The following is a 22,226-nucleotide window of genomic DNA, read 5'->3' as shown; positions in this document are numbered from 1 at the left end:
TGCTGCAATCACTTTAATCCCTGCAATATCTTTTATCCTTAAAAGCCTACAGAGATGCTGTATGTGGTTTATAGATGTTTACTTGGCTTAACAAGGTGCATATTTATAAATCAGTCAGCTCTATCATGTGGCCCATTTAAACCTTTAAAACAATATGTACAAAGACAACAAACACATACAAATTTTGAACTTCTAAATTTAATAGTTGTCATCTACAGCAATTCAACAGCAATATTCAATGCACAACATTAATGGGCTTTACAAGAAGGCATTTGTGTGATTCTGTTTTACTGTGTGGTTCATCTTAAATTGCAGAGGAAGTGAATACTGTATAATAGGAATGTCTTAATATGTATTAAGCAAATAAGTGTTAAAAAAAATGTATAAATCATAGATAAACCAATGCAGCAGCTTTACAAACAGGAAATTAATCCAAATGCTTAATCCTTAAAGCTATGAGGAAGGAAAACAAAGAATGGCCAATAGATTTGTTCTGCCTGGTGATTGTAGCAAACTTGCAGCTCCAAGAAAAAAAAGTGACAATGAAAAAAATGCTACTTTATGTTTATTTTTTTTTAAAATCCTGGTTTTCTGTTTAGCGTTTGCTTCTTTTCAAGTCGTGTCCCATGAGGCAGGCAAACACCGTCATCACCATTTTATGTTTTACCTCCACCAGGTCATCGGGCAGGGCGTAGACACGAGCGCCGATCTTTCGGGCCAATGAGATTGCATACCTGGGAGCAAAAAGGGAAGGAAAACAAGTCAGGAAATGAGAGGACAGGAAATAAACTAAGAGATGCAAAGTATTGCTGTCTTTACTTGGCATTATTGAGTTTCTCATCATTCTTCAGGACTCCGTTTTCTCCTGTCTTTACCATGTCCCACTTGACCATGCTAGGGGCGATGGCGTCAATCAGGTCAATCACTGGCAAACTGGTGCTGATTAGTTTGTCCTGCGCAGAACATAAAACAGCTTTTAATTTCCAGTGGCCATCAAACGTGTACACTACCTAGTCAAAATGCCAGATTTTTGTGATGTAAAACAAACCAGACCATGATAAATTGTTTCAGATATTTTCCAAATCCAGTTTAAAAGTTGAAAAACAAAAGACAATAAATGTATAAAAAAAGGGTACAATAACCTAGTTGCATGGATGTGAACCCTTTAAAAAACTTATTTTGTCATAGCACCTTTGGATTTAATTTTAGTTTTCAGTTTTCTTTGGTAGGAGCCTGTCAGCATCCCACATCTTGTCCTAATAATGTTCGCCAGCTCTACCTCGCAAAAGCTTTCCAAATCTATTCTACTGTGAGGACATTTCTGGATCGGCATGTGGATCTATTCATACTTTAAGCCACCCCAACAAAAATCCCAGTTCCGTCTGAGGAAAGGCCTTCGCACAGCATGAAGCTGCCACCTTCTTATTGACCTTTTAGAACTGCAGCCCAATGATCAGCTTGATTTCATCAGACATTCGCTCACAAAGTTTAAGAAGACTTTAGACTCAGCCTGTTTGAAGGAAAAGGCTTGTGTTGAACAGCCCTACTGTTTAATCCAGACAGATTAAGAAAACAGAAGATTTTTTGCCACATGCACCTGGATGATCAATGTTGACTTCGGCCTTTTTTCTTTAAACATGGACGGATGCAGGAAAAATTGCTTCATATGTATGATACAAAGCAGATGTTATGCCTACAGGTATCTAGCCAAAGCTAATTACATCTCCTGTCTAAGCTTATAAGAAATAAAACAAATAGATTATTGATAAAATACAAAGTATATACAAATATTAAAGTAACTGCAGATGTAATTACAGCTTCACTGACCAGTTTGACTTGTTGTTTCATATATTTTAGTCACTGAACATTTGTGAATTCCAGTTGTTCCATCCTTTCTCAAAATATTGGTGACTTTTTTTTACTGCGCAGGTAGAAAGACAAATAGACAAGACATAAGGTGTCCACACATTTACAACCAGGTTACTGGACCATGTATTTGGTTCTCAGTTGAATTGAACAGGATCAGAGTTCTGCAATAATTATGCCAAATATCATGGTCGCATGCTTTATATTACAAAAAAACATGTCTTTTAACAGTGTTTTGTACACTTTTGTGAGCCAATGTATTTAAGCAGAAGATCTTGTCACACCCACCTTAAAGCTGCTGATCTGTGTGTTCTTTCGTTTCTCCTTCAGGGTGGCATTGACCCAGTTCAGGATAAACTGATCCACAACTTTCTCTCCGTGGCCCAGATTGGACAGAACCAGAACAGAGTACCTGAAGGAGGACAAGCAAAAAAGATAACTGAGATTGCAAAAGAGCAGCTATGTGGACCACACATTTAACCCAAAAACTAAAGCGCAAAAAGCAACACTTTCAGGATTCAGGAGCGACTACCTTCTCATCAGCTGCCAGACCAGAGCCAGGGTGTGTGTGCGACTCCCCTCGTTTAGGTTTTCTCCTCCGACTCCGACCAGAGAGAAGTTAGCTTCATCTCTGCTCAACTTTACAGCGAGGTTACAATTCTCCAGCTAGAACACATAATGAAAACAATTAGCCTGCCTTGTATTAAACCCACAAATGTACTTGTGCTCACAAGTAATGTATTTTTGCTGTGTTTGCGTATGGCACCTTCTTCATATTTCCCCCCAGTTGAGGATAAGGAGGATTGTTGACTATCTTCCAGTTCACTGTCACGCTGACTTTTTCTAGAAGCTGCAAAATCACCAAGCCATCACAAAGGTCCCTGTTAAAATGAGGATATAGATAATAATGGATATTAACATAAAAAGCATCGGAATGTTACTAAAGGGTTAAAGTTGTTTTCATCTAGCAAATCCATCTGTGTTCAGAAGAGAACTGCTCAGTTCATCATATAAATAATAAATCATGGCTGGCAGAGCTGGAAACCTACCAATACATGACAGTCCATGTAAATCAGTCTACATCCCAAAAGGGCAGCTAAATAAACCCTGCATTTGTAATTATATATATATATATATATATAGTCAGTCAGTCATTTTCTACCGCTTATCCATAGTGGGTCACGGGGGAGCTGGTGCCTATCTCCAGCAGTCTATGGGCGAGAGGCAGGGTACACCCTGGACAGGTCACCAGTCCATCACAGGGCAACACACAAACAACCATGCACACACTCATTCACCTAAGGGCAATTTAGACTTTCCAATTAACCTAATAGGCATGTCTTTGGACTGTGGGAGGAAGCCAGAGTACCTGGTGAGAACCCACGCATGCATGGGGAGAACATGCAAACTCCATGCAGAAAGACCCCAGGCTGGGAATCAAACCCAGGACCTTCTTGCTGCAAGGCAACAGTGCTACCAACTGTGCCACCAGGGCTGCACGGTGGCACAGTTGGTAGCACTGTTGCCTTGCAGCAAGAAGATCCTGGGTTCATTTCCCAGCCGGAGGTCTTTCTGCATGGAGTTTGCATGTTATCCCCGTGCATGTGTGGGTTCTCACCGGTTACTCTGGCTTCCTCCCACAGTCCAAAGACATGCCTGTTAGGTTAATTGGTCACTCTAAATGAGTGTGTGCATGGTTGTTTGTGTGTTGCCCTGTGATGGACTGGTGACCTGTCCAGGGTGACCCTGCCTCCTGCCCATAGACTGCTGGAGATAGGCACCAGCTCCCCCACGATGCACTATGGACATATATATATATATATATACTGTATATATATATATAAACACTAGTTGGTTTTAAAATCATTTTTAGCCACAGTTATTAAGACCCATTGTGGAAGGTCCAAAGAACCACTTGCACAGGTTGCAGACCCTTGACCTTAACCAAAGGTCTACAACCTCTGGCCCTCGAGCAGCATGTTGCTCTGAAGGTCCTTCAAAAATGCTTTTCAAAACTTTGGTCAAAAGCGATAAGAAACTGAGTTGCTTCAGGTGATTGCAGGTAATTAAAAATTGCTCTTATTCCATGTGTTTTAATGCTATATCTGCAATATATTCACAGCAGAACAGCACTAATGGTATAATGAATGATTTACAATAGGTTGCGAGCTATGTGCTTTTTTTCACTTACAATGGTAATTAGGAATTTTTAATTCAAGAACACTTTTTCACTCTTATCTTGTAAAATGCTATTTTCTTTTTTTCTAAAACCTATAAATTTGTGGTTCTTTGTATGAATTGTAAAACAAACACATTTTATACTGAAGTAGTAGGTATGCATAAAAATGTATATGCAATCTTTTATTGAAGGGTTATGTAGGTTTTGATAACTAGGAGAGAGGCCATGACTGACTTGTTAAGGTTGCTGACCCCTGACCTATTAATCAAAACAGCAGCCAATAGGCTTCTTGTGCAGCTGCAGAGATCTGCAGCGATCTGCAGCTCAGGTAACAAAATCTCTCAAAACTATTTGTTATGTACTTGTCGAATCTGCAGTCCAGACCTAAATCCAATAGAAATGATACCAAGAAGACTTAAAAACGCTGATCACAGATACTCTACATTCAGTTTGACCAAGCTTGAGATATTTTGCAAAGAAGAGTGAGCACAAATCTTAAGTCTCCATACTATATGTGCAAAGCTGGTAGAGCTATAATCTAGAAGACTTGTAACTGTAATTGGAGCAAAAAAGGTTCTATGAACTATTGACCCAGTGGGGAAGAATAAAAATGCTTACCAAACATTTTTGATTTTTAGTTGTAAAAAAAAAAAGATTAAAACGAGAAGTAAATATGCTTCACAATTATGATACAAATATGAATAATTTAGCAAGGAGCTGTGTCTCACCAATCTGAAACCTTGGTCCTACAGTATATAACAAATGTTCTGCATTTCTTTGCCTATGCTTCCATTACTTCCTGCAAAACAGTTCATTTACATATTCACCATCTGGAGGAATGTGAGTATCCATATCCTCCTTAGATAAGAAAAATTACCCTCATGTACACCTGATGACTTACCGGTAAAGATGGTTTACACATGGAGAGACACCCAGAGAGTTCATCCAGTTGCGAAATGTTTTCTCTTCTCTGGTTTCCACTGGCAAGACATACATAATACAGGTTATCATTGTCCATGACTGCCATATGCCTCACTCTTCACACACTAAACATTTTCAAACAGCTGCCACGTCACAAACAGTCATGTTGATGGTCTTTGACTGGTGTTACTGACATAATGATTCTTCTAAACAAGTCTTAGTAGCCTGCTTTCTGACTGAGTTCTAGTTTTCTGTTCATTTAAAAATGTCTCTCACCCTCAATATGTTCCCCTTCCAGGTTAATCATAGTCTTCTGCAGACCAGGATGCATGTTAAACAAGTTGGCCACAAAGGCCAAGTTGAGTTTGCTGTTTCCAGACGTGACGTCGCGAGGAGAAACAAACTGCCGGCAGTCTAACTTGGCCGCCTCCTGCAGCATCAGCTCAGCCCTTCGCTCCAAATCCCGCTCCTTCATATTTGCATACATACATATGTACTTTAATGGGAGCACTCAATGTTAGGATATATACACATTTCATTGAAGCAAACCGACTTACACTGAGGCCAGCCATGTTGATTTTGATCCCCATGTGGAATTCATCTTCATCTTGAGGGGAAATCTGGTCCAACAGGTGGAAGTAGGCCCTCGAGTCCTTCAAAGGCAAAGAATAAAACATTGTTACACGACTATGAGTATTTTTCTGACTGAAACTGTGTATGTTCTACTAAGCACCTTAATATCAGCACTGAAGTTGCTGATTGTTTCTGTTCCTGCATTGATTAGGTGATAGTTGACCCAACGTAGAAGCAGCTCCTCAGGAGACAGAGATACCAGATGGTCCAGCTCTTCACCTTCCAGCAGAAGGGAAATTAAGCCTGGAGACAAACAGGACTGACATTTTTAAGGAGAAATGGGAAAACAAGCCCAACTTTTCCAGTTTCATGGCAAGAAGCCTCACTTTGTCATAAAGGAAACTCATATATTTAAAAAGGAAATGGAAAATAATTGTTGTGGAAGTCCTTTAAACTTGGAATGAGTTGCTTCTTCAGGGAACTGAAGGGACAGTTTTCCAACTGAGGAAGGAGTATTGCTTTAAGTTATAAAGAAATATAAAAAAGTATTTTGAAAAGTGAAAATAAAAAAGTTGCATCATTGCTTTTGTTATCAGTGCCAATAATCTAGCGAGAGTTTAATTGTTCCTCTACTGTAGCAGTCAGCACAACAGTAACCTTTAGCACAACTTCCTGGAAATGTTCTATAAATAATTTACATTAATACAATGTGGACTACCCTGCAGTGGGATGAAGAAGGTTATGAAACAAAACCAAGAATCTTTGCTTTACATTTACACAAATTGATATTATTTGGGTGACATTTTGCATTTCAGATGTAGTAAATGAGTGTATGTATGCTGACCTTCGTTTCGGGTGATTTCTATATCAGCAAAGAGGCCAACCTTGATAATCTGCCAGAGCAGTCCCAGGACCAGGTGGGGTTTCCCAACCATCAGGTCATGGGCATCAATGCTCACCACAGTGCAGCCAATTGCTGAGGCTGAATTCATGGCCAAAACAATATTTTCCTAAGAATGCACATGAAAACATATAAACATGTTTGTTGTATTGAAGGAAATCATAAACGGTTTAAAAAGGTAGTTATATTTATCACCTAAATGAACGAAAACAAAAAAGTTTAAAACACACTTGGCCTTTGAATTGATATAGTTTCATATTCACATTTGAGAAAAATCGAATGAAAAAGAAAATCTCATGACGACAATGGTTTTTAAAAATGCAAAATGAAGAAAGATAAAGTCACAAATAACACAAAAAAGTAACTTCCTGTTTGGAGGAAGGCAGTTCCAAAGTTAAATCTAGATGGTTTTTGAAACAGATCTAACTATAGTTTAGACAGTGCATCTTTAAGTTGTAGATTTGGAAAAATATGTCAAGCAGGGATCCCAGGTCTCCTCACTCTGACTGAATTGAGCAACAACTCTTTTCCAATATAGCCAACTAGAAGGCAGTTTTGAGTTAGCTCACAAATTGTGAGGCAAACAGCAAACAATGCAAATGAGTAGGAAATCTTGATCAATGGACATTCTTGGAAAAAGACATCAAATTAGACGGAGGTGGACTTTCTGGCCATTAAATACATTGTGTCGTGTAAATGGAGAACTTCCACTATTTCTGTCATTGTCTTCTTCTTCATTATTTTTGCTGATCACTATACTGGGCCACACTGCCCCGGCAATTATCAGTGGTATTGCTCCGTTTGGGTACGCATTAATAAACTCCCTGTGGACGGACTAAAATCCACATTAAGACTTAACACAGAAGACAGACAGAAAACTTTAGTGTATTTGCATCTGCGTATTTAACTGTAAGCATAAGTGGGCCTTTATAAGCTGTGGTCAGAACAATTACACTAATGGGGTTGTTTAACTGTTTAATCTGTGACACACTCCCTCAGATCATCTTCCACACCTGTCACATGGATGGTCTAAACCTGGATAGATGCTAGCTAGCTTGGATTTGAACAGGTCGGCTCTAAACCAGAAGCATTTAAGTGTTTTTGCAGTGTAGTTTATAAAACACTGTCTGTTTGGAAGTGCTAAAAGAGGACTGATGCAGATGCATCTGAAGATTTTAAATGTTTAGATTGAAACTTGTAAGATTGCATTACCTTAGCTTCGCATAAATATTATAAACAAATATTTGTCCTAATTATAATGAATTAATGTGAACATAAAGCATGTCTTTATTGAAAAGCAACGTGTTTGGCTACCAGCAATGCTATAGAGTGGATTCAGTCATAAATTTGCTGTTTTTGTATGTCAGTTCTTAATGCCGTTGTATACAACGGAGAAAGATTTAGGTCATAAAATAGCTTTTAGATTAATGTATTTTGTGAAACCAGATTGCAACAATTATGCAATCTGGTGTCTCCGTCTGTGTTTCACCAGCTAAAATATTTACTACGCATCTTATCTTCAAACTCCTATCAGTAAATATATTAACGACATAGTGTAAAATGTGGTACTAATGACTTATATGCCTATCTTTTTCTGTGCTCATAATCGTTGTGGGATTTGACATGCAGTGTTTGAGTGTCTGGATTTTTAAATCTTGTAAAAATCTACTCACCCTCATTGTGAAGGTGGTAAGTTTCTTTGTGTTGATGACTCTTTCATCAATCGTGTCAGGCTGGGACAGATTGATGAGCTTACTGAAAGAAAGAAAAAGCAGGATGAGACTTGGGCAGAGGGGAAGCTTAGCAAAGGCATTGAGCCGAATTTTGCAGCCGTGTCCCCTTTCTGAAGTACCTTTGCCCGTGCAAAAGTCCATTATGTAGTAAAGACAATTATGCTGAATGTAAATGAGCTTTGAAGTTGCATGAACTGCTATAAAGCAATATAATATGTTATCCGCCTGAGCCTCCTGCAACCTTTGCAGCAACATAAAACACTGTCTGACCCATTATTTTATTTAAACCCATTGAGCTCTTGTATACTAGAAAGATTTCAGCTCAAAATACCACTTTCTCCAAGCATTTTTAGCTCTTTTATAAAACATATATAAAAATTTACAGAGTAATCCACTGAGGTAAGAATTACGCCAAAGCCAATTAGTTGACAAGGTGTAAAACCTGCTGTAGCATGATTCATTACACACTTACATGTAGTTTAACAAAAAGATTTTTCACACAAACAAACAAAAACAAAAACAATAAACAAGTGTTCATTCAGACTGTTTGTGATGAGTATCTTCAAACTTAAGTCATAATAACTTCAACTTTATTTTGGTGAAACATATACATATTCTAAGGTGTTAGTAGGTTTATGTGCATTGGCACAGGTGTATGTGTGTGTGGTACCATAACACGATGCCATCTCGGAGTGAGGCAAAAAGGTTCTCATCGTTTGGGTTCACGGGCAGCAGATGGTGGCAGTCAGGATCTTTTTCCAAAGCTTTGTTGATCCATCTAGCAAAAGCTACTTTCTCCTCATCTGAAACAAACATGGACTTTAGGACAAGATCCTCAGGTGGAAATTTTAAACAGTCACCAATTCTGTCTACAAAAGAGTAGTTTTGGCCTGGTACTGTCACAGCAAAAAGAAAGGACACAGCAAGTTCTAGGTAATCCAGTGATTTGGCCTGTGCCAGTTATTAAAATTAATCAAATCGAACCCCAAAATCAAACATTACAGATGACCAAAAGGGAAAAGACAGTAAAAAAAAAACACAAAAACATGTATAATATGCAGGGGTTGCATGCTTTTTGGAGTCACTATTGGTTTCAGTCTGTTGCTGGAATCTTGTTTTCAGACATGGATATTAAAAAGAATGAAAATATTTATTTACCATGTTTAAGTGTCTCACGCAATAATGACACCATGGTCACGCTACAGGGCTAGCACAACCTTTATACACTGATGGTTTTAACATCTGTAATGAATGGGCATTTGTAGGTCTAATTAAACCTCAAAAATCAGACACATACTGTGGCTGTTCGACAAACTAGGATTGTAGGACCACCTTTTGCTATAACTACAGCTGTGGGGTTTTTTGGGGTATGTCTCTACCAGCTTTGCCTATATATTTACAAAGGTTTTGGCACATTCCTCTTAGTTAAATAGCTTCAGCTCAGTCAGATTGAATGGAGAGAGCCTATGAACATCAATTTTTAAGTCTTGCCACTGATCCTAAATTGAATTAGGTCTGGACTTTGACTGGACCATTCTAACAAATTATTATGCTTTGATCTAAACTATTCCCTTGCAGCTCTAGTTACATCTTTATGGTCATTGTCTTGCTGGAAGGTGAATCTCAGACCTAGTCTTAAATCTTTTCATCCCATAATAGGCTTTGTCCTTGTATTCCCCTCTATTTAGCTCCATCTATCTTCCCATCAACTCTGACCAGCTTCTCTTTCCTTGGTGAAGAAAGCCATCCCCACAGCATGATGCTGCCACCACCAAGTTACACTATGGGTGTGCTGTGTTAGTTTTCCATCACATATAGTGTTTTGCATATCTCCTGACACACATGATTGCAGTGGGTTTGGCGCAGGGTATCTCAGTAAATGGGTGCTAAACAAAAATGCACACCAATTATTTGACAGTTAATATGTATTAACTGTGCAAGTCATGCATTATTTACTTTCATCCATTTATGTCCTTTATTTTGATCCATCAAATAAAATCTGAATGAAACACAATGAAGCTTGTAACGTGTTGTAAAGTGGAAAAATGTGTAAAGCTTCAAGAAGTATGATTTTTTTGCCTTTTACTCACGATGAATTATATCAGCAATATCAGTAACACACCACAGCACACAGCAACATGCACCAACATCACTTTTTTTTTTTTTTTTATGTCCACAAATCTCTACACTGTCAGTTCTCACAACATAAAAGGTGAGGCAACCAAAAGAAGTACCCTCACAAACATACCTTCAGACAGGGTACATGACTTTTGTCTCACCAGAATAGGAGTGCTGTGTTCCCTCGCAGGAGACTCCTGACGTGCCTCCGAAGGAGTAGATACCATCTTTCCTAGTGAGGACCTTTTTGAACGTCTCACTGAACTCCTTACTCTTCAGCTCTTGGTAAATCTGAGCACAAACAGATTGTATTACTCTACATTAGGGCTAGGGGGGAACACGTCAGAGGTTCATCAGTTCAAGACTTACACCAACAAATTCACTAAAGCTGATTTTTTCATCTTTGTTTGTATCTCCGGTGACAAAGGTCTCTATGATCTCTCGCACTTTGTACCCGGGCAGATGGAGACTCGCTTCCCTGAACAGCTCCTGAAGCTCGAAGTCACTCACATAGCCACTCTTGTCAATATCTGGATAGAGAAACAGAATAATAGTTTACTGGTCTTGATTAATGATTTCCTAATTATTTCATAGTAGTTTCCAAATAGAAATTACACTATTATAAAGAAGAGAAATGTTCTGTTTGGTGATATTCACCTAGTACAAACAACTTTATACTGTGCTTTATCATTTATAAGAAGTCTGTTATTAAAAATGTTGAATCACCAGAAAACAATGTCAACATTTTGCACTTCCTGGGTATCGTCTAAAAATTACAAGGTGTAAGTTCAACAATTTACTAGTAGCTAAAAGGGCATGTATATCATCAAGTCACTCCACATTCACAGTACTGTACATCTGCTGCGGTACTTGAATACACAATATGCAGAGAAAAACATTGTCATTGTTTTATCACCAATGGGATTTAACCTGGATTCTTGGCAGAGGTGCTACTTCAGCTATCTCAACTTATGCTTCACAGTTTGAGAACCAGATCTAAATTAATTATCAGAAGTGTTACAATGCAGTACTCAACTTCCTTCCAAACTATGAAGATTAATGAAGATTAATAAAGATTAATGATCACCAGGAAGTAAATATCTCCTGAATTCATTTTATACTTGCTTGATATGAGCCAATGCAGTAGCTACAAATCTAATTAAAGTCTAAGCCTTTCTTGGATTTTGTCCTCCAGAGCACGTGTTAACAAATTATTGGATTAGGGTAAGAAGCACATGAAACCACAAATATTTGATGATATAGCAAAAGGTGCATTAATAACATCTGGACCCAATGACCAGGGCCTGTATTAAAAGAAAATTCTAAGACTAAAAGTAGCTCCTAGTGACGTCATTTTAAGAAAATCTTAGAATTGCTGTAATTCTAAATAATTCTAATTCTTTTCTTAGAATTTTCCCTCGGTAAGGTAAAGGTTTTTCAAGAAGCATCGTAGGCCTTAAGAGAGCTCCTAACATGAGAAAATGTTAAGAATAGTGAGGAGGACTTTTAGTGACCTTAAGGGTGTCTTAAGCAAATAAGATGGTGGAAAGACAGAGAGAAAGGAGAGATATTCTCCATACAATGAACAACATTGAACTAATAAAGTCCTACCGCCTCCGTCATGCTGAAATCCACCCACCAAAGAAAAAAAAGCTCATAAATATCTGTAATAATCATACAATTATTAATACACAAATACGATTAACTGTATCATCCATGTAAGGGAAATTATATAGTTTTAGCTGCAGGACAGGGTAAAGGTGCACTTCTAGTAAGGTACTTTTAGGAAGGATAAATAAATAAGAGAAAAAATAATGAAGAACCATAAATAAACAGTCAAAAAGTGTATACACATAATATAATACAGTGCAAAATGCTTTCAAAAATAAAAATTTGGAAAAATGTAAAAGTACATATACATAAATACAATTTCTAAACAAGATAAAGTACAATAATCTAAGCACTGTATACACAGGAGGGAGACATAAATGGGGTGAATAAGCATTTTGTGTATTGTATATGATGTCAGAAGTCTTAACCTAAATGGTAATCTACACCGAGAAGTTCGCTTCGGTGCTGCAATCTCCTCCCTAGCTTCAGATGGCAGCAGGTACCAGCGCTGCTCACATTCCAGGGTGGTGCTGAAGCAGAGGGAATGACACATTCATCGCTCCACCATGTACTCCCAAGTCTGCCTCTTTGTGATCCCGGGACCTAATCTACCTTTCAACACTACTCTATTCTCCTCCAGCAGCTGTGCCAACAGCAGGCTCTGCTCCTCAGTCCACTCTGGTTTTCTCCACCTTTTTTATCTGTTTTGTTTCGGTGGTTTCACCAAATCACACCTCATTGTACAAGAAGGCGATCACAGTAAAATGCTGAACAGTTTGTCGACAGTAATAACAGATAGATGCAGTATGAAAACGACCAGCATGGCAAGTCAACATAACAATAAGCAGATCAAAATAATGATGAGCATGTAAATGAGCTACTGTCAAACATTTTGATGCTGTGTAACAAAAGTTTGCTAAGTTTCATCATTATGATTTACACATATCTCAATCCAGTCTAAATTCTATGATCTGTTCATTTCTCTCCATTAATTACTAGGAGCACATTTTTTTTTTTGCAACAAGTCACAGCTCTTAGAAGTAAGCTTCGCACCTAGCAACGTGGTCAGCAGCGAACTGAATCACTCTAAAGTTTAGACTCTTTGGCAGGAATGTTTAGACTAAGTTTGGAGATCTCTGAGAGGACTCTAAGAGACTTTTAGAATATGAGCCCTAATCTCTAACCACTAGAACACCTTGACACATAAAGAACGTGACAATAATCTTAAATCTTACATCAGCATATCTAAATCTTTTTATTGCTGTGTCTAAAACTTCCTGCTAACATCAAGCACACTGCATTTTTATTCTCTAACCTCTAACCTAGACTTGGATTCACTTTGTCACATATGACTGCATTCATTTCAGGGATTTATTTTTTTAAAACAAACAATAGACAACAATAGACTTAACTCAAGAGGAACAGGTACAAGGCAACACACACTAAGAAAGAAAATGAACAAAATATAAAGACTGGGGGTGCAGTTAAACTACTTTGTTGAACTGATAAAATCATGTTGTATTTGAGGGTGTGATAAGAGTGTTTATATGATTATGTGTCTACTCATCTTTCATTCTGTCAACAAAAGAAAGGAAAAAATGTTAGTGTCAATGACATGTTATTCTGCTGGTTAATTTTACTTTTCTGTGGTTGTCCTGCTTTTCCTGGTTAATAATGATCCCAACAAGGATGGACAAAACACTTTGGCTAGTTAGCCATGATAATTGATCTTTTTGTTAAGTCCTTCCTGTTTTTGATCTTGATTTTACACGTTATTCATAGAAACCAATGTTAAACCTGACTGGTTTCTTTCCATCATTTGGTCACCAGTAGACCTTCGTAGGTCGAAGGTCAAAATTAAAAAGAAAACGACTGGTCATATAATGCGAATATCACACTCGTCTTGATCTAAATTGGTCCTGATGTAAAATAAATAAATAAATTAAATCTCAAATTTTATTCCCAAGAATCCCCTACTCCAGTTTGGGTTTGGTCAGTCTATTTTAGATTTTGAGCTGATCAAACGCAGTCCAGTTTCCTTAAAAACAATGAAATAGACATTTTTTTGAATCATTCACCAAATTCAGCTTCATCGGCCAGCAAAACCCGCAGATAAGCAGTTTTCCCCCGATTTCTCTTTCTATAAACTGCCTGTGGTGTCCCTCAGGCCTTGGCACCCTGGGCATAGAGCCACACCACTCATATTAACCCCCCCACCCCAGACGATAAAAACATTAAGAGTTGTTTTTTTTATGTGCTTTACAGTGGGCAGTAAAAGTCTAACTTTGGTCTGTAATCCCGGCAATAAACCTGCAGGTCAAGGTTGTGGTGGCAATGGGAAGTGAAAAAGGAAAGACACTGACCAATTTTATTGAAGGCCTCTTTGAGTTCTTCTAGATCCTCTCTGGAAATTTGTGTATAATTGTCCATTGTCTATCTAAAACACAAAACAATATACAAATTTGCAACGTTTTTGCATAAGGAGTTGATTCTTGGCGAAGGCAGCACACAAATGTACTGAAGATGTAAAGCAATTCAGAAGATTTAAATGGAGTAAATAATCACAAAGTATTTCTATTACACTATTTGCTGGTCATGTGCACACAGAAACACCTCAGGGATTTTGCACTGTTTTTGAAGCATTAACATTTATCATTCACCAAAAGTTAGCATATTTAGATTTTTTTAAGGAAACTAAAGAAAAATTGAAGGAGAGATATTGACTTGTACCTTGTTTGAAGGCCTGGCTGCAGAAGTTGAGTCTTTCAGAGCTCTGCAGCTTCACTCTGGTACAGAAAAGAAGGTGGATTGTGGAAAAGTATAACAGCTGATTACCTTTTCCAGGTGGAGCCGCTGGGAGAAGGCTCACAGTGGACCTTTGGCCTTCCTGGACCTAGGACAGGCGTAGCTGGACAGTTAACATTTAACCATGTCATTATGACATCCATGAAAGGTAATATACAGTACTTTGCAAACGTTTTAGGCAGGTGTGAAAAAATGCTGTAAACAAAATATGCTTTCAGAAATAAAAATGAAGACTGTTTATTTTTATCAATTTATAAACTGCTAAGTAAGTGAACCCAACATACAGCCATATTCATTAAGAACCATCTTCAGTGTAAAGAAGAACAAGACTTACTGGAAGTGATGGTATGGCTCCCCACAGAGCCCTGATCTCAACATCATCGAGTGTGTCTGGTATTACATGTAGAGACAGAAGGATGTGAGAAAGCCTACATCTGCAGAAGATCAGTGGTTAGTTCTCCAAGATGTTTGGAACAACCTACCAGCTGAATTCCTTCAAAAACTCTGTGCAAGTGTACCTAAAGAATTGATGCTGAAGGCAAAACATGATTAACACTTGCATTTTTGAAATCATTCTTTGTATACAGCATGTTTTCACATCTGCCTAAAACTTTTTGCACAGTACTGTAGGTCTTATGGGTCGGGCATCGGTGGAGCAAAACATTGTCAAACGTGTGTTATCAATGCTGTAGGATCAACAGGTAAAACAATTTATAGAAAAAAAAAAAGAAACATAAAATAAGATAAACTAAAAAGACTATAAACTGTATATATATATATATATATATATATATATATATATATATATATATATATATATATATATATATATATATATATATATATATATATATATGTATTTATATATATATATATATATATATATATATATATATATTCATTCATTTTCTACCGCTTATTCCATTGTGGGTCGCGGGGGAGCTGGTGCCTATCTCCAGCAGTCTATGGGCGAGAGGCAGGGTACACCCTGGACAGGTCGCCAGTCCATCACAGGGCAACACACAAACAACCATGCACACACTCATTCATACACCTAACGGCAATTTAGAGTGACCAATTAAATTAACAGGCATGTCTTTGGACTGTGGGAGGAAGCCGGAGTACCCGGTGAGAACCCACGCATGTAAGGGGAGAACATGCAAACTCCATGCAGAAAGATATATATATATATATATATATATATATACAGTACAGACCAAAAGTTTGGACACACCTTCTCATTCAAAGAGTTTTCTTTATTTTCATGACTATGAATATTGTAGCTTCACACTGAAGGCATCAAAACTATGAATTAACACATGTGGAATTATATACTGAACAAAAAAGTGTGAAACAACTGAAAATATGTCTTATACAGGTCCTTCTCAAAATATTAGCATATTGTGATAAAGTTCATTATTTTCCATGTCATGATGAAAATTTAACATTCATATATTTTAGATTCATTGTACACTAACTGAAATATTTCAGGTCTTTTATTGTCTTAATACGGATGATTTTGGCATACAGCTCATGAAAACCCAAAATTCCTATCTCACAAAATTAGCATATCATTAAAAGGGTCTCTAAATGAGCTATGAACCTAATCATCTGAATCAACGAGTTAACTCTAAACACCTGCAAAAGATTCCTGAGGCCTTTAAAACTCCCAGCCTGGTTCATCACTCAAAACCCCAATCATGGGTAAGACTGCCGACCTGACTGCTGTCCAGAAGGCCACTATTGACACCCTCAAGCAAGAGGGTAAGACACAGAAAGACATTTCTGAACGAATAGGCTGTTCCCAGAGTGCTGTATCAAGGCACCTCAGTGGGAAGTCTGTGGGAAGGAAAAAGTGTGGCAGAAAACGCTGCACAACGAGAAGAGGTGACCGGACCCTGAGGACGATTGTGGAGAAGGGCCGATTCCAGACCTTGGGGGACCTGCGGAAGCAGTGGACTGAGTCTGGAGTAGAAACATCCAGAGCCACCGTGCACAGGCGTGTGCAGGAAATGGGCTACAGGTGCCGCATTCCCCAGGTCAAGCCACTTTTGAACCAGAAACAGCAGCAGAAGCGCCTGACCTGGGCTACAGAGAAGCAGCACTGGACTGTTGCTCAGTGGTCCAAAGTACTTTTTTCGGATGAAAGCAAATTCTGCATGTCATTCGGAAATCAAGGTGCCAGAGTCTGGAGGAAGACTGGGGAGAAGGAAATGCCAAAATGCCAGAAGTCCAGTGTCAAGTACCCACAGTCAGTGATGGTCCGGGGTGCCGTGTCAGCTGCTGGTGTTGGTCCACTGTGTTTTATCAAGGGCAGGGTCAATGCAGCTAGCTATCAGGAGATTTTGGAGCACTTCATGCTTCCATCTGCTGAAAAGCTTTATGGAGATGAAGATTTCATTTTTCAGCACGACCTGGCACCTGCTCACAGTGCCAAAACCACTGGTAAATGGTTTACTGACCATGGTATCACTGTGCTCAATTGGCCTGCCAACTCTCCTGACCTGAACCCCATAGAGAATCTGTGGGATATTGTGAAGAAAACGTTGAGAGACTCAAGACCCAACACTCTGGATGAGCTAAAGGCCGCTATCGAAGCATCCTGGGCCTCCATAAGACCTCAGCAGTGCCACAGGCTGATTGCCTCCATGCCACGCCGCATTGAAGCAGTCATTTCTGCAAAAGGATTCCTGACCAAGTATTGAGTGCATAACTGTACATGATTATTTGAAGGTTGATGTTTTTTGTATTAAAAACACTTTTCTTTTATTGGTCGGATGAAATATGCTAATTTTGTGAGATAGGAATTTTGGGTTTTCATGAGCTGTATGCCAAAATCATCCGTATTAAGACAATAAAAGACCTGAAATATTTCAGTTAGTGTGCAATGAATCTAAAATATATGAATGTTAAATTTTCATCATTACATTATGGAAAATAATGAACTTTATCATAATATGCTAATATTTTGAGAAGGACCTGTATTCTGGGTTCTTCAAAGTAGCCACCTTTTGCTTTGATTACTGCTCCGCACACTCTTGGCATTCTGTTGATGAGCTTCAAGAGGTAGTCACCTGAAATGGTTTTCCAACAGTCTTGAAGGAGTTCCCAGAGATGCTTAGCACTTGTTGGCCCTTTTGCCTTTACTCTGCGGTCCAGCTCACCCCAAACCATCTCGATTGGGTTCAGGTCCAGTGACTGTGGAGGCCAGGTCATCTGGCGCAGCACCCCATCACTCTCCTTCTTGGTCAAATAGCCCTTACACAGCCTGGAGGTGTGTTTGGGGTCATTGTCCTGTTGAAAAATAAATGATGGTCCAACTAAACGCAAACTGGATGGAATAGCATGCCGCTGCAAAATGCTGTGGTAGCCATGCTGGTTCAGTATGCCTTCAATTTTGAATAAATCCCCAACAGTGTCACCAGCAAAGCACCCCCACACCATCACACCTCCTCCTCCATGCTTCACGGTTGGAACCAGGCATGTAGAGTCCATCCGTTCACCTCTTCTGCGACACGGTGGTTGGAACCAAAGATTTCAAACTTGGACTCATCAGATCAAAGCACAGATTTCCACTGGTCTAATGTCCATTCTTTGTGTTCTTTAGCCCAAACAAGTCTCTTCTGCATGTTGCCTGTCCTCAGCAGTGGTTTCCTAGCAGCTATTTTACCATGAAGGACTGATTCACACAGTCTCCTCTTAACAGCTGTTCTAGAGATGTGTCTGCTGCTAGAACTCTGTGTGGCATTGACCTGTCCTCTAATCTGAGCTGCTGTTAACCTGCAATTTCTGAGGCTGGTGACTCGGATGAACTTATCGTCCGCAGCAGAGGTGACTCTTGGTCTTCCTTTCCTGGGGCGGTCCTCATGTGAGCCGGTTTCTTTGTAGCGCTTGATGGTTTTTGCGACTGTACTTGGGGACACTTTCAAAGTTTTCCCAATTGTTCGGACTGACTGACCTTCATTTCTTAAAGTAATGATGGCCACTCGTTTTTCTTTACTTAGCTGCTTTTTTTCTTGCCACAATACAAATTCTAACAGTCTATTCAGTAGGACTATCAGCTGTGTACTGTATCCACCACCTGGACAACACAACTGATGGTCCCAACCCCATTTATAAGGCTTGAAATCCCACTTATTAAACCTGATAGGGCACACCTGTGAAGTGAAAACCATTTCAGGTGACTACCTCTTGAAGCTCATCAACAGAATACCAAGTGTGTGGAGCAGTAATCAAAGCAAAAGGTGGCTACTTTGAAGAACCTAGAATATAAGACATATTTTCAGTTGTTTCACATTTTTTTGTTCAGTATATAATTCCACATGTGTTAATTCATAGTTTTGATGCCTTCAGTGTGAAGCTACAATATTCATAGTCATGAAAATAAAGACAACTCTTTGAACGAGAAGGTGTGTCCAAACCTTTGGTCTGTACTGTATGTTTTCAGGAGGTTAAATCAGAACTGCAAACAAGAACATATTTTCCTCACCTTATAATCACAGCCTTCTGAAAAGAATGAGCAATTTTTAGTCGGGGAGGGAAAAACTTCATGCTTCTTATTAAAGCAAAAATGTCACATCTACGTTTTGTTCATAGGTAAATGTAATCCTGATAGTGCCTCTCTTTTAATGGCCTTCCTTACTTCTAAAAACACTTCTTTATGAAAAAACCTTGCCCCATTCATTTCCAAGGCAGATTCCTTCACTGAAATATTAATTAGATCAACAGCACATTTTGAAATATGGTCAGATTACGATAGCATGAAGCCCTAACCCTCCAGTTGATTCCAGTCAGCCTAGACTTAACTTAAACAATCGCCTTGCTAGCCCAATAATCTTGGCTCATGTGGCTTCCAACCCATGATCAGATCACATTGGCTTTAGTCATAAGGATCTACCACACCTCCTGCTGCAGGTGAACAAAGTAAGCTCTGCAGACCATGTGAGGCTCAGATTATGAAACAATGTTGTCATTGTAAAGACAAAACAGTGTAATATACTGCTATTAAATTTCAATTATGATGTTTTCATGTCTGCTTTCTTGCATCCCTTTCCTCTTACGACCTCCTTTGACCAACTTTTACACAGCTTTGCTAAAGCAAAGATGTGTCACTTATATGGTCACTTATTTGCTAAATCTTAGGAGGGTTAGCCCCATTTCTATAACATAAATCTTAAAGTATAGATCTTAATGCCTATAGGTTTTCTGTAGCTATAGTCACCATTACATTATGCAACAAGGTTCATCACAGTTAGTGTATGAAGTGGGAAAGAAGAATCTGAGTAAAGAGCTTACATCCAATCCCAGGCAGGCTGAAAGGGTAGAGAGTCCACGGTAGGCCGGTCCAGAGAAGAAATCAGCTTGCTGAGGAATAGTTTTGGTTCTCTTTTTTTCCTTCATCTACTTCTTGCCTCTCCTTTTAAATACTTTTAAAATGCCATTAACCCTTTCCCCTCAGTTCTAGTGTTTCTCCTTGTTCTCTGTGTTTACTTGTTAACCAATCTTTTCACCTCAGCTGGAAAACACACAATCATTACACAAGTCCTGGCAGAATCTTCCATCTTGCTTAAAGCAGCAGATTAAATAAGTTGATTTAAAACTTATACCTATTTTAACCCTTCACACTGAGCAAAGACTGCATCTTCCTTGTTCCCCTCAGCTCTTTTGTTCCTCTGAAACCTGAGCAGCCTTGTTTCTCTCCATGACTCCAAAGTGCTCTCCAGTTACCTCCCCATCCTCATCGCTGATCTCAGGTAAGCTACCCTTCAGTCTGTTTATGTGCAAAGTGCATTTCTGGTTACTTGTCATGAACCTGGATCAGTTCTTAGTTGTTAAGACTTCTCATAAGCCTCCTGAATTATTCATCACACCTAAGACCACATGTGGAGGAAAATACAGAACACCACAAACACTGTACAGTTGTGGGCAAAAGCTGAGAGATTAACAGAAAATCGGTTTTTCATACACTTTACAGTAATGTTAAATCTTTTTGCCACATGTTTGTACAGCATAGTAAGGTTCAATGATAAATGTTTTAAAATCTTGAATGGGTTTTAATGAGAAATATGTCAGGTTTATACAAAGCGTTGATAGGTTCTTAATGGTATTAGGATCTGCAGTGTTTTTAGTAAAAACAAATTGATCACTAAATTACTCCTGGATTTATGAGACTTTTAAGGATGTTTTGAGCTCATACGCATTCAGAACAGTGTTTTAAGCTAAACTGTGAGTAAACCCATTCCCTTGGAAACGCGAAAACCCCATAAAACAAGTGTTTCATCTGAGAAGATTATTATTATTATAAGTCCTTTCCAGTCCAATCCTGGTATTTCCTGCAGAGAGACAGTCTTTTCTGGATGTTCTTGGAGAGAAGTGGCTACTTTGCTGTGCCTGATACCAGATGCTGATACCAGATCAGCATCCAGATGCTTTTGTTTCACTGTCTGTGCAGAAACACTAACACCTGCCTGCTTGTACTGTTGGCAGCCAGTCCCTTAAATCAGGGGTGTCAAACCACAGTCCTCAATGGCCAGTATCCTGCAACTTTCCAAAGTGTCCCTGGTCAAACACACCTGAATCAAGTAGCAAAACTGCCTCATGAGCATGCAGAAGAGAAGAAGAGACACCAACTCCAATGATTTGATATCTGTGCATCAAAAGAATCCTCTTTAGGAGACAGGTCTGGAACACTTTAACATTGGTGACATCTTCATTCATTTTTTAAAAACTGATTGCCGACTGAATAACACTGCGGTTATATTAATGATTTAATCACAACTAGCAATGTAGATTGTGCTTAAAGTTAGAGTTTGTGTGACTTGTTTTATGGATTGTTTGGTAAGAGTTGCAGAATGAAATGAATTGCATCCTCACACGCTGCTTTAGGTTGTGTTTGGTTGGGTGAGGCTTCATCCAGCTGCAAGGTGGACATACAACCACCTGGAGGCGCTGCTGATACACTAACAATTAAGCTGTCTATTGCTGACAAGGTGGATACACTTTTGTTCATACAACATCCATTACTGGTACACTATTTTTTTTTAATAAAACATTTCTGGGCCATATCTTGGTGAAAAAATGTCTTATTTTGCTCCCCTTATTGATCCACAACACAGTCAAATTAAGATGTATTTTCATAAGATCAACAAATTAGAACATAATTGGAATAGGCTCCCCTTATTGATCCACAACACAGTCAAATTAAGATGTATTTTCATAAGATCAACAAATTAGAACATAATTGGAATAGGCTCCCCTTATTGATCCACAACACAGTCAAATTAAGATGTATTTTCATACGATCAACAAATTAGAACATAATTGGAATAGGCTCCCCTTATTGATCCACAACACAGTCTAATTAAGATGTATTTTCATAAGATCAACAAATTAGAACATAATTGGAATAGGCTTTGCTTCACACTCCTCTCAGCATTCTGGATATCCTTGTTGCTTTTGTACCTTTTTTTGTTCCAAACATTTTCCTTCCACTCAACTTTCCAATTATATGCTGGGATAC

At 38.6% G+C, this 22,226-nt stretch overlaps 1 protein-coding gene across 2 annotated transcripts; it reads right to left on the bottom strand.

The window, feature by feature from the left end:
* Nucleotides 1-178: 178 nt before the first annotated feature.
* On the bottom strand, nucleotides 179-21,038 carry LOC124884988 (plastin-1-like). 2 transcript variants are annotated; one of them, XM_047393100.1, is made up of 17 exons: nucleotides 20,003-21,038; nucleotides 14,738-14,795; nucleotides 14,266-14,339; nucleotides 10,661-10,821; nucleotides 10,453-10,582; nucleotides 8,844-8,976; nucleotides 8,114-8,195; nucleotides 6,384-6,549; nucleotides 5,700-5,842; nucleotides 5,524-5,619; nucleotides 5,243-5,435; nucleotides 4,947-5,025; nucleotides 2,633-2,747; nucleotides 2,399-2,532; nucleotides 2,155-2,278; nucleotides 820-953; nucleotides 179-734 (listed from the first exon to the last, which is right to left on the bottom strand). In XM_047393100.1, exons 3-17 carry the CDS (start codon nucleotides 14,330-14,332, stop codon nucleotides 596-598), a joined length of 1,896 nt encoding a protein of 631 aa, XP_047249056.1. In that variant the 5' UTR covers nucleotides 14,333-14,339; nucleotides 14,738-14,795; nucleotides 20,003-21,038; the 3' UTR covers nucleotides 179-595. The 2 variants fall into 2 exon arrangements, with proteins under 2 accessions (XP_047249056.1, XP_047249055.1); XM_047393099.1 differs by lacking the exon at nucleotides 20,003-21,038 and having other exon boundaries at nucleotides 14,633-14,787.
* Nucleotides 21,039-22,226: the final 1,188 nt, after the last annotated feature.

The sequence above is a fragment of the Girardinichthys multiradiatus genome, chromosome 19, assembly GCF_021462225.1.
Source record: "Girardinichthys multiradiatus isolate DD_20200921_A chromosome 19, DD_fGirMul_XY1, whole genome shotgun sequence".
Lineage (NCBI taxonomy): Eukaryota > Metazoa > Chordata > Actinopteri > Cyprinodontiformes > Goodeidae > Girardinichthys > Girardinichthys multiradiatus.
Note: the sequence above shows the minus strand (reverse complement) of the source record. Positions and strands in the feature narration are given on the sequence as shown.